Below are 20,804 nucleotides of genomic sequence, written 5' to 3' on the forward strand. Positions count from 1 at the left end.
CATTACATGTATAGATGTATAGGTAAATGTAAACAACGATTTTCAAAACAATTATTTTTATTTTGTTTATAATAATGTAGAGAAGCGGCATACAACTAGTACACTAATGAAGATGGCGTAAAACATGGCAACCAACCGAATAAACATAAATATTATCATCTAAAAATAATTCGCTAATCATAAAGTAATCGAAACAAGGCAACACTGAAGAAGACCATAGATAATTTTCTGAATAATTCTTAGTATATTTTTCGCTTTTATAACTGTAGTTTTGTACCTATTTTGGAATTTTCTAATAGCTTATTTATTACAACCATAAAAGTAAACGTAGTTTGTGCTTTATAATATAAGAGAATATAGACAAGCTTGATAACATACAAAAACAATATATTTTGTCGCATTATAAAGACAAAATTAATAAACATGCACAAAAAAAATTAATATAGTGCACAAAAATTATATAAAACACTAATGTTCATGGAACATCGAGTAAACAAGAAAATCTTAAAGGGAACTAATGAGGTATTAAGATAAAAAAGATGTCGAACTTTCAAAGTTCACAAGGTAACTAAAAATACTTTATACACAATACTAAGAGCATAATGATTGACTTAGAGTCCTAATTATTATAATATCTCCACTGGTATATATAATATAAGTATTCATAATTCAACAACTGTTAGACGCGTGATATTATATCGATTTACATTTCCTTGATGATCGCATCACCAATCATGTGACGATCGAACTTTTTATTGAAATAATCACCTAAAAATAAATTTCGCTTTTATTTTTAATAGCCTCATGTTTCTGTAATTTCCCAAAAATCGATATAATACCAACGAAATCTAAGAATATTTAATCTGTGGTATGCAAAACTGTGTTCAGAAAAATATATATTTTCATGATCACATTCTGGTAACTATTGCTTATGTACCGTGCTTTAACAACTATTTCATGAACTGTATTTGTGGTAAATATATTCTAAAAAATTACTATAACATCGTGTCAATTAAGCACACTTCTCTAAACAATCAAAAATTTTATGTACAGTCGAAATAATTACTCACTATGGCAACACTGATAACTGTCAACAAGGTTAATGTATACGCAAACACAAACCGACTTATTTCTTAAATCTCACTAACACGCTAAACATAATGTTCAATCAACCCGTAGCACTTAATTCTAATTGTGAATGTGTCGCAGCTCCCACGAACCGCACTGTGGAGTTCCCCGTTGCCGCCAAAAGTGACAGCTGACAGTTGCAGTGTGGCAACTCGACATATTCCAAAATCTCCCATATAAAAGATTAAATGCTCCATCTATTGCTCTAAGTTCTCTTAACGTGAATTCTAAAGTTCGGGAAGTAAATATATTTTGTGACTCGCTTACGAATATACTTACACTAAATAACTATAACATTGTACTCTAAAAAATATGTATAATTATTGAAGGCTAATATGAGATTGTAATCACAGTATTTGTTAAGTAACCAGCCCACATTATTACTACAAAATAAACACTCATGCGCCTCGGTATCGATTCGGTATCGGTTATCCGGACAGCCACAGACCAACATATTTTGGAACTACCCGCATCCTATTTACATACATTAGAAGGCAACATCAAGGTATACTTTATTTATTGCTTTTTGTTTCTATTTCTCTATATTCATATAATTTACATATCACCAAATATTATTTACAACGCATTACCTCAATATATTTTATGTATCATCATATTTGAACTTGTCGCGAATCGCTCGAAAAACTTGAAAAATATTCAGTCTCAAGACAAAAGATGTTACAATTTAGAATCTGCTCGTAAAGAACTCTATAAACATATATTTATTATCTTCTCGACTCGTATAAGCGACTCTTTATACGAAAATTGTATAGTATAGTTAAGCTCTGTTATGTTTGTTCGTATACAAAGATATTTGTTCTCTAAATATAAAGTGTGCTCGTTCAATATAAGGTAATGTATTACTCGCTACTATTGTGACACAGTCTAATGTTTCTCTAGTGAGTGCATTCACTATTTTAAATAAACGTTTAGTATACACGTATCTACGGGCAGCACTAATAACCACCTAATGACTTGCATAATATTTTACCTACAATATACTCTATATAGTTTATATATAAATGCAATCTGCAAAATGCATAAAACAACAGTTATTATATCTATAAATTGTATAAAATATTAAATAAAATCTATTGAAGTGAGGTAGATGGATGGAATTCACAATTTGTGTGGATATATATTTTATAATCGTCGCCGCATTGGCCCGAACGTTGAGGTAGTTGGATGGAATTACTATGTAAGAGGCCCTACTACGTGACAGGGACCTTACATACAATACAAAGTCACTACTCACTAGATTAGTATACTACTGAAACAATCTCACAAGTGGCGAGTCGACTCGAACTAACGTGTTCAGGTTACACTAGTGACATATGGCATCTCGGTCGGGTAAGGTATACTCTCTAACTGTTGCTACGGTTTCTTATCCGACTCCAAAAGAACGAGGGTTGAAAGTTGACACGAGCGTATTGACTCAGATAGCCATATTATCACGTCAACTTTGTGCAAGACCATTCCATAACCTAACTTAATTTACATTACATCGGTAATGGCACCAATGACATTCCACGGGTCAACAATAAAACCGTTTCAACATCAGCTAATGACGTAACATAACACTCAAGCACCGTTTGAAACCATCAACAAAAACACTGTTCTCAGTTTACATGCACTAATACGGAAAGTCGCAAAGGACATTTCATGAAGCCGCGGCCTTGTTGTGTTCCTCTTCGGAAAAGTCGCCGTCGTCATGAACCGTCATATTATCTCCGTCCTGCTCCAAACTATGTATTCTATTTCTGTCTTCATCGTTATAGGTCTTGGTGTAATAATCTTTATTTAGATCCTTATCCATGTCATGTCTGTCTGTGTCGGCTTCGCTGATGCTGTCGTTCCTTTGTCTTTCTTTGCCCAAATCGAGCGGTTCCTCTGAGTCTCGCATGATATCAGGCTTTCCCATGTTCTCAGTGTATTGTCTTTGCATTTGTTTTAAAAAACGTTGATGAGCAAGAGTGGTCGGCGGTGGTGGTAGTGAGCCCATCTGTGGCGAGGGTTCATCATAAGTTTTTCTTTCCATGTGCATTGCATTCATTTGAGCAAATTTTGCCGGGTTCATTCCTAGAATAACAATTGTAATTTAGTATAAGTTTTATCAACACAATGATTCCAGAATAATATTCTCTTTGATTAATCTTACCAAAAACGTTTTCTCCGATGTACTGCAGGTAAGTGTCCAATATAGCAGATCCACCTCCGAATCCTGGCGGATAGTCGTCGTGCTTCATGCCCGTCAGACCGTGCGGAAGATTTTCCACGGTTTTCGCTGTTACTGCTCGAACTGCCGGAACTTTTGTTATTGTCGTGTTAGTCAGGTTATTAATATCTGCAATGAAAGGACTTATTCAGTGAGAATTCTATTAAAATGTTGTATTTCAATCGTAGTAAATAATTGTCAAGTATGACTTACGTGGTGGCGATACAGGGATGCTGTCTTGATACTTCGACTGGCTGAGATCATCGTGGTCGTTATCTCCACAAATGGAGCTGCTCTCGGATGCTGCAGACTTGGCGTCCAGTTTAATGTCAGATCGTCTCGGTCCGGTCGGGGAAGCGCGAGCTCGTAACTGTTCTGGCGATACCTTTACTCCAGCTTTGGCTAGTAATCTGAAAATAAATGGAAGTTTTAGGTACATACATAAGTAGGATCCTTTTTTTTAATCAAACAAAATATGTTGTTTTATTATCCCTATTTGGGACAATAGTTTTAAGCTGTCTCTAGGTAACTTACTGGCTTGCAAGTTCTGGATCGAAACGGGTTGGCATTTGCAGTACGGGCAGGTCCTTGGTCGATATACCGCGGTGTTGTCGGGACATGTGAGAGTGCAGTGAGTTCCGGGACTTCGCTACTGTGCCGCAGAGCACACATCTATAGAAAAACAAATGTTTTAGTACCTTAACTCTGTTGTGTCATACAAATAGGGCAAAGTAATGATCTATAAAGCTTTTTCTTCCGTTTTTTTATAAGTTCATCACAGAAATTATGGTTTGAACGAGTTCTTTTATTAACCTGTAACCAGGGCAGACGGTATGTTTGTCTTCAAGATGAGTCCGTAGAGTGTGAGCCGATCGATATATTTTTCCGCATTTTGGACAAGGCCTGGGATCCGTAGCTCTCACGCGCAGCAGGTCTTGAGTGCGACGACAACCACCTAACGAAAGCATTGAATCATTACTTCAAGAAGTTTTCTAATCTACCCTACAGAACGTAGCTAGCTTACCTGTTAACTGAATTCGAATAGAAATATTTAATTAAAAATGCGCTGTGTCTACTTCGTAGTTTTATTCTTGTGTTTCATATAAGCAGACAATTTTCGTTGGGTAAAAATTAAATTATTACGTATATACGATATCACTAATACAATCGCAACTAGAATCGTTACTCACATTGAACATTTGGTTATTGGGACTAATTTATAATATTGTACGCTTAAAATATTTATATTCCTTACGATATACAAGATTGCCTCAAAGGCGTCAGGAACAATTTTATCTACTCGCTAAATTTTACCGATTTTTATATATCTTCGGATCTATGCATTTTATTCCTATCGCATATATTTAATAGTTGAAACAACGCGGGTGATTGTTCTTATAAAATTGTATATTGCTGTAAATAAGGTACTTATCAACTTTTTATAGGTTAATCTTCTAGTATGTTGCATATTATTATGCTTAAAGCCACTATTGTTATTGTAAATATGTAGTATAATTGTGAATTAATATCTCAGGAATCCATGCAGTGCACGCCCATTTCAAAGGCATCAAAATTTTGTAAAATATTGAATGTATTGTCAGTCATACTCTGTGTATGAAAATCCAGAAAAATACCTCCAAATCGAAACAATCACCCGAGTTGTCCGTCACAAAACGTCCGGTATGCAATCTCTATTGAAAAATATGTAAACTCTCTATAAACTGAATCCGTATAATATTAAGCTCTAATATAATATGTCAGAAAATATATGCGAACGGAAAGCACTTATTTATATACAGGTTTCATAAATCATTCGAGTTTTTCCTACGTTGACTAGATATGTTTTTAATTGTGCACGTCGCCTACAAGGCTCTAAACGGACTTTAAAAAATAAATCCTATGTTGTTGAACATATACTTATCTATTGCTTTAAAAGGCATTTGATTTCCATAATTCTATTTCGTATTGTCTTATCTATGGTCAAAAATATAGAAGCTTAGTTATAAGATAATAGTAACTGCAGTGCAACAATCCTTTGGAACTATATGATATTGCAGGCACTTTTGTATGTAAATTCTTGTAGTAGTAAAAGAAAGGTAGGCCAGGAAATACATTAAAACGAAAAACTGTTAATATATTGCGTCGAAAGAAACTGTTGCACCGTAATTTAAATAGTCGACATGGAAGAGATGTTAGAAAAACTTACAATTAAAATAGATACGTTTACAACACAAGTTCATTTTTACAACCAGAAACCACCACGAATTATATATACATAAAACGAGTTTTCCGAAGACTTAGTTCAGAAGTATAATAATACACGATATATGAACTATCTTAGGAACTTAAATACAAAGAAAAGTCTACGTGAAATCGAAGCAACAATGGAAGTTAGAGACATTTGGAAGGAAAAAGAATCTCTTAGTTGCTCTTCGTAAACTATCAATGGCACCGATCATCACAAGTCATAATGCGCTTTACAACTAACCCTTAGACGGCACTGAAACAATCTTCACTTTTAGAATATTCCAGAATCTACATCGTTTCCTTTTCCGCGCAATAACCGTACTACTTTAGCAATTGTTTCAGTGCTCATCTAAGTTTTACTTAAAAGTATCAGTCTATTCTACTACAAAAATAATTTCAGTCAATTTACTCTACAGTTTTATACAATGTTTACATACGAACAAGTACTGCAAAATATGAAAATGCATCGTGGAGATCAATATTGGGTTCCTCTGTAACATATAAAGCCCCTACTCTCAGTTCCCTTTCACAGCCGTTTAGCAAGATTAGCTACACCGTATCATTTTTCGTATATCGAGTCTTTCTATCCAATTAGCACGTGTTAGCCCATCCGCAGCTCCATTTTAGCGTTTTCATCTTTTCCCACTGTCTCCTATGTTTTATCCGCATATGATTGCGTACCGAGTTGGGATGCGCGAAATATCTCGAACAAGATGCGACGGGACAGACGGGGCTGTCGCGCGGGTAATGCGCCTCTATGTGTCTTCGCGCTATCACCAAGGAGTCCAGATTCATGTAACACAACGGACACTGCAGACGATCGTCTCCATACGATGCGCTCTTGGCGCTATCTCCTTCCAAGTACTTTAGCAACTCGCTTCCTCGCTCGCCCCCTTCGCAATCTCTTATCGCCGGCTTTGCCAAGGCGTCCCTCGCCGCGGCATCTGCAATGCCGACAGCACTATATTACTGAATGTCGAACGGTTGGCAAATCCGACGATAAACCCTACGCACCCTAACGACGTCTATAAACGGTCTAAAAATATGAATATATATCGAATACAGTAAAATATCGGTTAAAAGTCCCAATCGTTAAATCGTTCCGTCAGTCCGTTGGCACAAGCGGGGGCGGGCGCGGGGCGCCGGCTCTAAGAGTTCTGTCGCTGGCGGATGCCGTGCGCTTGGAGCTGGTGGTTGATGAGATAGTGCTTCGTTTTGCACTTCTTGCCGCAGTGCTGGCATGGGAACCACTGGTCGCGGTCGGTCTGCGAGTGCACATTGAGCATATGCTGGCGCAGGTTGGACGTGGAGGAGTAGACCCGGCCGCAGAGCGGACACTGCGGCCGGTAGCCCATCGCCGCCCCGCCCGCGAGAGCCGCCCCTGTAACACAGAGGCGGCGGTTAAAAATCCGAAAGTACATTTATACGCTATTGTGAGTGTATCGATCGAGATCTGCGGACGGGGCGGGATCGCGCCTCCTCTGTTTGACGCCGTGTATGGAGTTCATGTGTATCTGCATGTACTGGCGCGTCTTGAAGCCCTTGCCGCAGACGGGGCACGGGTGCGAGAGCTCGCGCGCGGCGTGCACGTTCAGAATGTGCTGCTTGAGGTTGCTATTGTTGCTGTACAGCTTGCCGCACTCGGGGCAGGCGGGCTTGCTCGGCTCACCGTTAGCGAAGTTGGCGCCGTACGCGAAGCGCTCGTCCGCCTTGGGCTTGCCGTCGCCGCCGCCCGGCCAGGTCGCTCCTGGGGCAGACGGACCACGCTTCAGTTCTCTCGCCCTACCATGTCTAACGTAAGGTTCGGCTCTAACTTCCATTGTCGCTAATCCCTATCTCTCGCTTTTAGAATATATAAGTTATTGAATCGAGACGGCTAGCTGACCTACTTATTGTTTTGATTGTTAGTGCTATTTAACGTGCAGTACATGACTCAGTAATGTATAATTAATGACGATTAATTGTCTAATGTTGGTCGCTATCGGAACGTGTAAATGGAAGTATTTCTGGTGGGATCTAATTGCATTTATATCGAGGTGTCATTATCATTACTGCGTCATTAATATATTAGGTATATGAGTGCAATAAGGTTGTCAACTCACCGAAATTATCTGGTATTCCTGATGGGCCCGGCAGTCCGGGAAAACCTAGAAAAATATGGGAATTACTTACTGTATACGAAATAAACAACAAGGAATTTTAGCTAGCTAGCTAGATTTCATAATTTATGCATATAAAACATCTGTTCAGAACCACGAACAATTTAGTCCTAAGGTTTCAACAGTGTTTTACCATCTTTAATTTTCATCTAGTAATTACCGGGTAAATTTAGCAATCCAGGGAAGTTGTGTGGCAATGCTCCGTTGGTGTTGGCCATGGTCGCTGGGTCGTCGTAGTCTACTGGCTCCTGTTTGGTCCTGTTGTCCCCTTCAGTGTCACTCGCTCCGGCATCTGATGATGATTCCTCGCCATCTCCTGACTGAAGGACCAATGTTAAAACACAATGTTGTGAAGTTTGTAAAAACAGTTTATCTAGTTGAGCAAATCCAACTGTTTCAATGCAAAACTTCTTTACTGCGACATCCTTGTTCAATTCTATTCATTGCTTAGGTCAAGCTTAGGTACTCAAAGTGACGTGTAGAAAAATTAATATTACCAAATGGACACTTAATTAAAACTTATCAGAAGTATATCACCAAAATAAAAGTATACTGACCATGTTATTAGAAACGTTAGACAAGTGTGGGTTCTGCACGTTCTCCAGGGCGTGGCTGAAGAGGGCCAGGTCGTGGCCGTTGGTGCCCATCCGCTCGGGACTGCCCTGCGAAGCCAGCAGCTGTTCCGTCCTACACCGATAAATTGAACTGCCTATAGTACGACCTTTGTAGTTTGAGGGTAGTTGAACCGAGAGTTCTTATCGAGTGGAAAATTTTATTAGAAATTTTTTGAAGTTAACTGAAACCGAAAAATAATTCAAAACATCGTCGTAACTTTTCATAAAATTTGAAATAAAAAAAAATCATTGTTAGGTGTCAATTGATTTGCTCAAAAGTTATGCAATATTGTGATAATTACGATATTTTGTAAAACTAGAATAATTAATAGTCTGTGCAATTCGTTTGAATCATCATCTACAAATAAAGAGAGCTTACAAAACCGGAAAGTGTTGCATTCCATAATGCGCAATGCTCGCGTAAAAAGAACACAATATGGCATCATATACATAGGTATTAATAAATAAAAGTCGTAGGTAGTGTTGGTACATTGGTACATCACTAGTAGATTAGGCCCGACATGACAACGCTTCAAGCTGTAACACAATAAGTCAATACCACGCTAAAACCGAACACATAGTGGGAGGGAAATTTTGCCATCAATATGGTAACACTAATTTGAATATAAATTTCTAGACCCCCCATATGGTCATTAACAATTACTATACCGTTGTGGCGACGTTACTATTGGAATTAAATTCGTCGGATTTTTATCGTTTTCCTATTTAAATGTAAACGATTGTATATAGCGGAAATTATGGCTTCGCTTGTCATCGTGAAACTGATGTTCGTAATATGGTTCTTATTTATAATTATTGCTTAGAGAAAGTAGGGCGTTGGTTGGTATTCGTGAATAAGTTCGCCGCTTTACGGAAGATGTACGTTCGATATCGTTCATATATTTTAAATGAATATCAATTAAATCTGTCACATTTATGGATATTATTTAGATACGTAACGATTGCCTACATTGGTCTGCTATTTTAGGATGGTTTGGTAATTTAAATTTAACAAACTTGTTCGTAATGAGAATGAGATACTTACGCTTATTTAGATGGTGAATAATAATGTAAACGACTTACGTTTATAATGTAATGAAATGTTTAATGGTGGTCATTTGCTTATCATTATTATATGGATTTTAAAGTGGTTTAAGTGTAGTATAGTATTTAGGTATTCGTTATCATGGATGTTTTAAATTTTACATTATTTTATACGTACCTAAGTATATTGAATTAATCCGAATCATTACTAGATAGTGGATACTATATGTTCTATTTAACTTGCGAAATAAACATTGCAACCAGAGAAGGCAAAACATTGTCACTTTTCGCGAAATACTGAAACAACCTATGCCCCTGGGCCCTGCATTTTTATTTAAAATTTAGGAGTTAAATACTTTTCTGATTGACCCTCAATATGCCCAAACAAATTACGTATGAAATATTTTCTTCCAATTACGACGGACAAACAGTCATAGATTAGAAGAGGTAAAATGTACATATGATTTTTTATCTCACAAAAATAGAATTACAAAACAATGAAACTCCAAAACTATATTCACCTGGTCTTCATCTGCGCCTGGTACAAATCAGAGGATCTAGCCCGCTTGGGCGGCGGCGTGCTGGCAGCTTCGTCCGGACGGCGCGCGCGGCGGCCCTCGCGCTGCGAGTCGCGGCCTTCGCGGGACGCCGCGCTGCCGGTCTCTGTCCACGATGATGCGGACTGTGGATAATGGACCTTATTGTAATATGGTTAGGGTTGAATTTGCAAAAGTGGATTCGTAAAAATTCTGGCCAGGATGACGCGGACTGCGGGATAATGGACCTTATTGTAATGTGGTTAAGGTTGAATTTGTAAAAGTGGATTCGTAAAAATTCTATCCAGAATAATGCGGACTAGGGAATAGTGGATCTTGTTGTAAAGGGGTTAGGGTCGAATTTGCAAAAGTTCGTGAGATTATCAGTTCGTCCAGAATGACGCGGTCGATTTGGGATAGTAGATAATAATAATTGATGATGATGATTAACAATGATTAGCTAAATTATTGTTTTCGTCACTTTTTAAATGATTTTTTTTTTCTGCAAAGTCTAAACTTTTCTAGTGTTCCCTGATATTAATGTAAAAATTTCATACCGATATATACTTACCTAAATTGTGTAATGTAGATTAGCAAGTTACACAATTTTAATTAGGACCTTATAGTAAGTGTAATATAAAATATGCATACGTTTATCATTTTAATAAAGATAACTATTTGTTATTACATATTTTACATTATTATACAACATTTAAATTTAATTATTATTTCACAACACTAAAAACTACCAAATCAATCACAATATAAACAATCTCAATTACTCACTGGCGAGGCCTTCTGCTCCAATGTAGTGAGGGGCGCGGGGGGAGGAACATCAGTGAGCCCTCTCACTTGCAGCAGCTGAGCGGCGCGCAGGAACTCCTTGAGTTGCTCCTGGCCGATGTGCACCTCGCCTTGGTACATGAACCTGTATGAAGAAATGTGTGAGCTGTGTGGTAGGGTCTTAACAGTTGGGTGATGTGTATTGGAGCTGTGTAGTGCAGCCTTTACAGTTGTGTGACTGTGTTCATAATTTTTTTTTTATTTGGAACCAATGCTTATTGTAAATTGATGTTTAGAATTTAGAACTATTTTAACATTTAAAATACAGATAAATTTGAAATAATATGCTTTACTACGTTAATTAGCGTTAAGTTTGATGACAACTATTTTTTTTTCATACCATAGATAAAAAAAGAAACATTTTTTCAAATTTTTTTATAGCATACATTTTTTTCTATATAAAAAGAACCTAATCACGTAATAGTGCAATAGCACAGATAAAACAGTTCGCAGGCACTCACCTCAGCAGACTCTCCATGTCTTTGTCGTGCACATCTCGCAGTATAACAATGGGGTGTTGACACGGATTCGCCTTCAATAATCTGCGGAAGTACGGGCTGCACGCTGATAGTACCACCTGTGTTCAATTAAGGGTAGCTTTTTCATAATGTAATAGTGTGTGATAGAGGGATAATTTATTTTTTAAATTATTTTTCATAATGTCAAAATCAGTGATAACAATTTGATTATTTAATAAATCGATGTTAATACTAACATCAGTAAAATAAATCACACAAATCAATAGATTATAATAAATATTGTTCATTATTTTGTGCATTCAGACCGGGATCTAGCGTTTGTCGATTTTTTTAGCATTCAAATGCATTATAATGTATGAAAAAAATTTAAACAATAAAAAAATATTAGAAGAGATGCGAGATAAAAAAATTCAATGTGCAATAAGCTACAATATGTTTTCAGTACTTTCAATAAAAAACACACACAAGAAATAAAACCCACCTTATGAGCTGTGAAAGTAGCGCCCGCACACGCGAGCGTCACATCAACGAAGTCCTCTTCATCCCTCAGCCGTCTGAACGAGGAAACTATCGCCGAATGGAAGTCGTTCCACCGCAGGGAGTACTGCTGCTCGCCACCGGCCGCGGCGCCGCCTGGGTGCCACACTAGTGTTACAGGGCAGAGTGTGTATTGGCAAACGAAAAATAATAACACAATAAAAACAATAAAGAACGAAAAAAATCATAAAAAGCTGGCACGTTTGATGATAAAAAAATTCAAAAAAAGAACGAGAAAAAAAAGTTACGAAGCTGGCATGTTTGACGAAAAAATAACAGCGCATATTCAATTAGAAATGATGTGAATTCAATAAAAAATAAAAATAAGTAATAAGCAATTACAAATTTATAAACACACATTTAGAGAGCAGTGGTGGCTCAGTGGTGAGACCTCGGACTTCGAATCGATAAGTCCGGGGTTCGAGACCGGGCGAGCGCGCAGGAAATAAATTGATTTTTCAATTTATCTGCGCATGTTGTAACATCACCACTGCTCGAACGGTGAAGGAAAACATCGTGAGGAAACCGACATGTCGAAGAATCAAAAGTTCGACGATATGTGTCATCCGCCAACCCGCACTTGGCCAGCGTGGTGGATTATGGCCTGTACCCTCATAGGAGGCCCGTGTCCCAGTAGTGGGAACATATATGGGCTGATGATGATGAAACACACATTTAAATATCAAAGACAATGGTTTTTCTTTTATCAAGTAAATAAGGAAAGGTTACATAGTGTTACTTAATTTTATACAGGTATAACAATAATTTAAACTTGAGCTTATGCAAGTGGGAATTAACGTTTTTGGTCGAAACTGACTCATAAATTTCAATGAAAAAGGCTCTACATAAAAGTGTGATTCATTATTTTAATTATCATTTCAACTCATTTGTCAGAAAAAGCGCGAAGTCATTTTTATGTGATTTTAGTAAAGCGCAGTGTGAAACAGTTTTTAAGAGGAAACTTATTGATTTTTAATTCGACAATAAACTTCTTTGACTTTAAAATAAAACACAGCCGGCCAGCTGTGCAATTATGTATGTGATTTTATTCATGACCATGCGAAATGTCGAATAAAATTGTGAAACTGACTTTAAAATTGTCAACTTAGCGGGAGGCGGGAAGCGAATTACAGACATTGTTATTGCCATGTATTACAAATTGAATAAAGATTTTGATAAAAATATATATTGAATTAAAAAATACGCGTAGCTCTACTTTATATCAAAAGATTGCCATGGTCCGAAATAGTTCTTAACTTGAAAAGATTTAGAAATTTCATAATAGATATTATAAATATAAGGAAAACCCGAAAAAATTGGAATCAATTGTTTAGTTTTGAGGCAAAATAAACTTCCTTATCTCACAACGGAAAAACTACCAGTAAGATGGAGAAACGAAGAAATTTACCTACTTTGCAATATTATTAACGGGAAAAATACCGAAGCTTATGAAAAATTTAATCTATCATAGTAAGTATTAATTTTAACAAATTTGCAAAGTAATCATAATAATTTGCGTAAAACATTCTAGTTTACATTTAATTATGCGAAAATATTCAAAACAATGTGGTTGAATACATTTTACTGTCCGACCGTTCACCTTTAATCCTAGAGGATTTTAAAGGACACAGGGCGAAACGACACGCCTTGCAAGTTGCAAGTTGCATTATCACTACATAGTATAAAACAAAGTCGCTTTCTCTGTCCCTATGTCCCTATGTATGCTTATTAAATCTTTAAAACTACGCAACGGATTTTGATGCGGTTTTTTTTAATTGAGTGATTCAAGAAGAAGGTTTTAGTATATAATTTATTATGTTTTAGACAAAGCGGGCGAAACCGCGGGCGGAAAGCTAGTTCACTAATATATTGGGTTTTTACAGACAAATAATAATTCGTAATAACTTATACTGTATATTGTTTATCGACCAATTATTAAAATTGTAGTTTCGCTTTAAAACTTTTCCGAGAATTGTAAAGAATTTTGATTTCATTCAAATTTCATGCGAAATTAATTACAATAATTAAGCAAAATACTTCAGATATATCTAGTTTGTTAATGTTTACCGTTATCTAATTGAATAATTGGTATTGCTAGATTTTATTGATGCAGTTTATTTTGAATAATGTATGTTGTAAACATTCTAATTCAGCATATTGCTACAGCAAAAAAATAGGTAGATAATAATTAAAATTGCAATTGCTGTCAGAAGTAATTAAATAAATTGTATGCCATCATACATATATCATCATCTTATTTGTTAAAAGAATACTGTTGAATTAGATTTTTTTTTCTTTTTTTTATTGGGAATAGGGAAGCGCTTGACCCCAATCTCGTCTGATGTTATGCTGAGATGTGGATGGTACGCGCTTCCCTAGAAGGTATCCGATCACGCTTGAAGATTGAAAAATTAATAATTAATGACCACATAAAACATATTTAAATTGCTTAATTATAATCATAACGCTTTCACACACAATTACCGAAACAAATATGATAATTAATGTAAACAATGATTTAGTCTACAAAAATAGCCAAATACTATATTTTACATGGTCTGTGTGGAAAGGGGTTGCCACCTCCTGTGGGGTCCTGTAGGGAGGCTCATATCAAGTCATACCTACATTCCGTGATATTGTTGGTAAACAACTGTACATTATGCGTAGATATTTTATAATCAAGGCTTTATCGCGGAGTAATTTTAAAGGTTTGATTGAAGTCATTTTAATAGGATTAAAATGTTTGGCTGTTTTTGCGTTTGATTGTTCTATTTTCTTGTTGTAATAAGTTAATGCTTTAATGTTTTTTGTTATTTTTTGTAACTATATTATGTAGAGTATAATGCAACGATGATACTTGAAATTGTATATGCAAGCTGTTAAATTGTATAAACTATGTGAATTTAGTTAAAAATCAAATTAATTAAATAATAAAATATGGTAGAAAAACTGTGTTAATTAATAGTGGATGATATTATTTACACTTTTTTAAAATATTGTGTTCAGTTAATCTCTACTAAATTAATAAAATGACGAAATAACATTATGTTATTAATGAAGATTTGCAAATTGCGCAATTCCTTAATCTTGTTTTGTTATAAGCTTTCAACAAAAATGTGAGCGTGACTCAGCGTAGCATCGCACCGAATTTTGTAGCGTACGCGTAGGTAATTACTAGGCATTTTACTAAAACCATAGGTACAATTTCAAGGAAAACATTGTTCGTTGTTTATTCATCTAAATAAATATATTTGTTTTATTATAAGCTATTTTAGAAAGGAACACTACAAGATCCGTATTGGTTCTACGTAGGATATATTAGATACTAGGTTTACGCCCGCGGCTTCGCCCGCGCAGTCAAAGAAAAACCCGCATAGTTCCCGTTACCGTGGGATTTCCGGGATTGCGTCATTTTCCCGGGATAAAAAGTAGCCTATGTCCTTTCTCGGGTATCAAAATATGTCCATACCAAATTTCATGCAAATTGGTTCAGTAGTTAAGGCGTGATTGAGTAACAGACAGACAGACAGAGTTACTTTCGCATTTATAATATTAGTATGGATTTTCGAAAGGAACACTACAAGATCCGTATTGGTTCTACGTACATATATAATTAAATTGGACAATGATCAAAATTATGAAAAAAATATGGACTGGCATAAAATGCCGTGTTTGTATAGAATTCGTAAGTATGTTATTAAAAGTTGGATTAATTTTAAGTTTGTCCTGTCTATCATCTAAATGTTTTTAGTTATTAAAAAATTCAGTGTTTTAAATTGGTAATGCACGATCTCTAAGCAAAATCGGTGAGCTAAAAATAAGATCGCGCATCAGCATTTTTGGTCACATTAAAAATTACAGTTGTTCAAAAAAGGTTGTGGTAACTTATTTCCATTCCTAAGTAAATTTAAAAATATTGATTGACTGAACCTCAAATATGAATTTAAGATAGATAACTTTTATGTGATTTACGATTTAGATTCTAATAAAAAAATGATGGTTTTTTTTCTTATTTTGCTCATAAATTAATTTTTAATATTAATAAATTCTATTCATAAAACTAATGATTTTTTTTATATTGAGATATATAGCAAAAATATTATGTGCATTTTTTGATTAAATATTTTTTTTTAATTCTAAAACATTACAAAAAAATTGCTACGCACGAAAAATCTCGTAGACCGAATTAACTGGTATTATTCTGTGACGTACCTGTACTACATTATACATTATATACAGCGCTTTCAAAATAAACACAGACATAAGATTAATAGAAAGGGCGTAACGTTTATTTTCAGTTAACTAGAAGTGTGAAATACACTCAGTGACGGAATTGTACCTACGTGAAATAATTCGTATCAAAATAATGCGGAGATCTTTGGATTACGTCGCGCGAACATTACTGTTTGTTACAATTTTACGGCCAAACTACTGACGACAGTTGCGGAATTTAAGAGGATAATCTTGGAGATTGGCTATTTTTTAAGTGTTTTCGGATAATTTATGAGTTAAGAACAAAATTGACTAGAGTAATTCACAGATTAATGAAAAAATATAGAGTAATTACAAAATGGTATGTAAATATTTTTTTAATCAAAAATTGCATGTACTCACCGGTTTCGGTCGCCATGGCCGGGTGTTCCGAAGGAGACACGGCGGAGTCTGTGCGTGGCCGCGAATTAAATAAATCCACTCCTGCGCATTCCACGCGCGCGCCCAACGTCGCCACTTTAATGCCTTTTTCTCACTTCTCGCCGAAAATCAGGTGCGTGAAACACGCTTAAAGCTCCAGTTGCCGAGTATTGTTAACGTCCTGCAAAATATCTGTGGTCAGAGCGCGCTCGGAACGGCAAAAGCGACGGTATTATTTACTAACTAATATTTACGTATGCACTTTATGATTAAATACTAAATTGTAACGTTGCGTCATTTATATAATCGTCCAGTAATTTAGATAATTGTTCGAGTTTAATAGTCGAAACGATCAATTAATACATAATTGTGTCGATCATTTACGCATGTACCTCCGCTCACGTGAGGTTAATGACAATTAACACAACACTATTACTCGTCTGAACGTCGGGGGTGATTGCGAGCGCGACCGCGGGGTGTTAATTTAGGGCCGGTGCAACGATCGATGTCTGGCCCTGCATCGCGACAATAAGGGAGGAGCGGGCAGATAGAAATCAATACGATGTCCATCATCGCTTGCACCCTCCCCGCCCGCTCTATCGCCTGCGCTTTGCACCCGGGAAATGCATTTTCCGCAATACCGTCGCTTTTGAGCCGACAAGTGATTTTGACGCGATTAAATTGGTGTATATAAATAATTTGGGGTTCGTACAATTTTTTGTTAGGTGTCCGGTATTGAATGCACCGTTCGCCGTGCTTGTTCGTGATGTACGCGCGTGCGATCCGTAGCGCGTCACGCGGGCGACTGTCTCCCCGCCACTGGGCCGAGAATAAACAGGGGGGGTGGTGCGGGGGTGTCGGGGGGGAGCGGGGGCGGTGCAGCCTGCACGCCCACACGCCCCGCGAGCCGGACACATGCACGGAAGCTTGCGGCGGCAGGGTGTCAGACTTGACGCGGCTATGCAAAAAGCCCTGACGCACGCTTGCATAGAAATCGATTGCGTTGTATGACGCGAACTGTGAACGTCTACGATTGATATACAACGCTTGCATGCGATGGATTGCTCGATGCGCGCTCATTCTGTAGCGCTTTGTAGAGATAATGAAATAAAATTCTATTGAATTGCGAAATGGGAAACGATTTAATGATAGTTCTTTCAATTTTGCATATTTTTTTAGAAAATGAACATAAGAATTGAGTAAGATGCACTCTATCTAGAGTTTGTCTTTCAAGTAGGAATAAAATATCTAATTATTATCTACTATTTATGGTGCGACATACCCAATGCATCATTGTGCATTATTATTCAGTAGATACAGCCGCGTAAATTAAAAAAAATACTCATTTCATTTACTGAATAAATACTGCAAATTGCCAAAGGGATTTTCACGTAAAAATTATTCGTAGATGACCCGATAGGTACCTACTTATAATAAATGAGAGACAATTATTATTAATTTATTAGTGTGTTAATCTTATGATTTTTCTATCCATTTCATAAATGAATATCAATTTCTTCTAAATTATTTAATTTAATTTAATTTTGCTATCATGTAAATAAATATTTTGATTATTTTTTAGAATTGTTCCAATATTTTTTTTTCATTTATTCATCTTACATTAATTATTTAGTGACGTTTCACATCGTAGCGTGACCATACACTCGTAGACGCACCTATTATATAGGTGACGTTCAGAAATGCGACGTGCGTCGTCTATATTGTATTTATTGCGTCTTATATTTTGTATGTGATTTGTGAGAGTTTTATATTCGATATAACTTGTTGCTATCATTTCTTGTAAACACGTTTTAAATTTGAAATATTTTAATGTGGAATATAACATTCTAATTTAATGATTACTGTTTAGTTTTAACGGTAACTGCTTACCTATATGAAAATGATGTTTATACATATATATAGAGAGGATTTATATGGTAAGTAGGTAATTCGTTTAATTTGAACCTAAGTACGTACCTAATTCTGATTTTAAGAACAGATAAAACCGTTGTCGTTATAATAAAACAACGGCAGAAATAAATGTGTTTTTGCACGAAGATGGTTAGGTAGATAGAGAGATAGAGACTGCCATAAAAAATAGTTCATAAATAATCAAAATTCAGATTTTATTTTGAGTGAAAATTAATAAAACGCATTTCTGCTATATTTATCTTTTAATGTCACATCAATTACAATTCTATAGTCTATATCCAAAAACAGTGCAATCTAAAAATAAATCCACAGCCCACACCCAAGCACAGATTAAAGAAAACAGAGCCGCCGTGGCACAGAGTAACAAAATAGAGGCTTTACGTCCGATCATTCGTCAAGCGGGCGACTCCACTGGGGCAACTGGGGAGGGTTGCGTAAGCGGAAGTGCGGATTAGGAATCAATAGTGGGGTAATGATAGTTGTATTGTAATGTAATGCGCTGTTTGGTGCGCGAACGTTTATTTATGTGCTATGTACTTTTTGGCGGGAGTTTTTTTTTTGTTTTTGTTGGTTGGGATGATTGAGAAGTGTCCAGTTTAGGGTTGTAGTTAGGTCTGGGTTAGTGTTAGGTTGTAGGGCGGTAAATTTAACCTATGTTTTGGTTGAATTGAAGAGAGATTTTCCTAAGTCATAGGTGCATTCAGTTTTCACGGTATGAAATGTATTAATGTAGTAGGTAGATACGTATTTCCAATTTATTTGTTTAATTTATCCAAATTTAGAAATGTACATAAGTAGGTACGTCGTACTTGCGAAAAAAATGCGTTTTGCAAATATAACTATTGTAGATATAGAGCTTTTTTTGTCTCAAATAGTGCTTCAATTGGACTTCATTTTATGGTCACACATTCAACTATTTAGAATCAAATTGCAATACACTATATCTATAAGATATTGAAATATTTCCCGACGCAAAATAAGCGAGATTTCCACCCCATCCCTCTTAGCGGTCATCCCTTCTCCCTTTATTTAGTAATCATAAACTGTATAAACAGCTGTGGATTTCTCTTATACTTGTATATTGTGTATTCGGTCAAGGAAGTAGATTTGTTTAGGAAATATAATAGGTAGGGTTTCATTTTTTGAAAAGGTCAAAAAACTGAACACAATCGGTCATTTCGTCAAATTATGATGATATTTCGATCAAAAATAACAACTTTAAGAATATTCTAATGCATAATTAAATATTCTATAAATTCTCCAAAGAAAATATCTATAGGAAACCTTTACAGCACTTACATTTAAACATTTACAATTTTTGTTCAAAAATATCGACCTTAAAAAATTATGTTGGGTGTAAAACATAAAAACGTCTCAAAACAGACAATAATATGATTTTTGATATTTATGCCATATTGCATATTGGATGGATGCATTGGATTAATTACACTCTCATGATCGATATGAAGTTATTCTTCGTCTTTTCCAGTACGCGGAAGCGAATAATTTTCCGCACTTAGGCCGGCCACATACATCAGTTTTCCTGATACGATTTCCTGATCCGTTTTCCGAATCAGGAAAACTGATGTAGGTATGTGGCCAGCCTTAGGGCTGATTTTTCAATTCGTGGTTAAAATTTATTAGTCGAATAACATATTAAACTACCATTTCAGAAGTGTATTATTTTCCTGTATTTGACAGTTTACGGGTGACATTTTAATGTTATCGTGTAATACTTTATTGGGCGAATAAGTCTTAACCATGGATTGAAAAATCGGCCCTTAATCTACTATGTATTACAAAAGGATAATCTCTTCACATGTAAGTATAAAAACACGTATATTGTATAAGAAGCACAAATATAGCCACTGTCGATCTATTTTGTGTTAGAACGGTCCTATTGTGTTGCGGTTTGATTCCGACAATTGCGCCCTCCCTCCCCCCAGGGGGGTGAGGGTGCAAATATTATCGATGCCATAGATAATGGTAGGGTTTTATGCCGTTTTAGCGTACGGTGTTTTGAAGGTGAGGGCGATTTATTGCGTTTTTATTAAGTGGAATAGATATTAGTATTCGACAGGTAGATTAGAACTTTCCTTACTAAAGTAAGGTAAATAAAATAGCTTTTATTATGTATTTTAAGTTTTCAAGGAATTATTATGGTCATTCATATTTAATTGATTTACATCTAACGGTAAATTACTTTTGACTAATAAACACCAATGTTTCATACTTTATTCGTTGTTTACACAGATCTGAATATTAATAAAACCATCCCTTATAAACAGATAAAAAAGGCATGAACCCCAACAGATAAAAAAATAGTTAATCATCTATGGGCTAATATTGCATAATCTGTGGCCTTTATTATCTATGTATTTTAATAAAGATTGACAGTTATTATCCCGGACATAAAATGGTGGCCGGATATTGTGCAA

The 20,804-nt window shown here is 35.9% G+C and overlaps 1 protein-coding gene across 1 annotated transcript; it reads right to left on the reverse strand.

The window, feature by feature from the left end:
* Positions 1-39: 39 nt before the first annotated feature.
* On the reverse strand, positions 40-17,233 carry LOC149910076 (protein abrupt-like). Its single transcript, XM_090110273.1, has 14 exons — positions 17,147-17,233; positions 16,417-16,615; positions 11,747-11,910; positions 11,248-11,363; positions 10,730-10,871; positions 9,929-10,089; positions 8,307-8,436; positions 7,910-8,069; positions 7,693-7,737; positions 4,157-4,298; positions 3,878-4,015; positions 3,557-3,753; positions 3,287-3,472; positions 40-3,207 (listed from the first exon to the last, which is right to left on the reverse strand). The coding sequence occupies exons 2-14, from the start codon at positions 16,430-16,432 to the stop codon at positions 2,789-2,791; spliced, it is 2,016 nt and encodes a 671-aa protein (XP_089966399.1). The 5' UTR covers positions 16,433-16,615; positions 17,147-17,233; the 3' UTR covers positions 40-2,788.
* Between the last annotated feature and the right edge of the window lie 3,571 nt (positions 17,234-20,804).

The sequence above is a fragment of the Colias eurytheme genome, chromosome 2 (genome assembly GCF_061535395.1).
Source record: "Colias eurytheme isolate Ceu_HAF_F1 chromosome 2, ilColEury1 Martin Lab GWU primary, whole genome shotgun sequence".
In the NCBI taxonomy this organism is placed as follows: domain Eukaryota; kingdom Metazoa; phylum Arthropoda; class Insecta; order Lepidoptera; family Pieridae; genus Colias; species Colias eurytheme.

Bases quoted from the DNA above. Each gene is read 5' to 3' on its own strand.
- LOC149910076 (XM_090110273.1), bottom strand. The intron at 8,437-9,928 runs GTGAATATAGTT...TTATCGGTGTAG, and splicing joins CAGGCGCAGATGAAGACCAG to GACGGAACAGCTGCTGGCTT. The intron at 3,754-3,877 runs GTAAGTTACCTA...ATTTATTTTCAG, and splicing joins GATCCAGAACTTGCAAGCCA to ATTACTAGCCAAAGCTGGAG.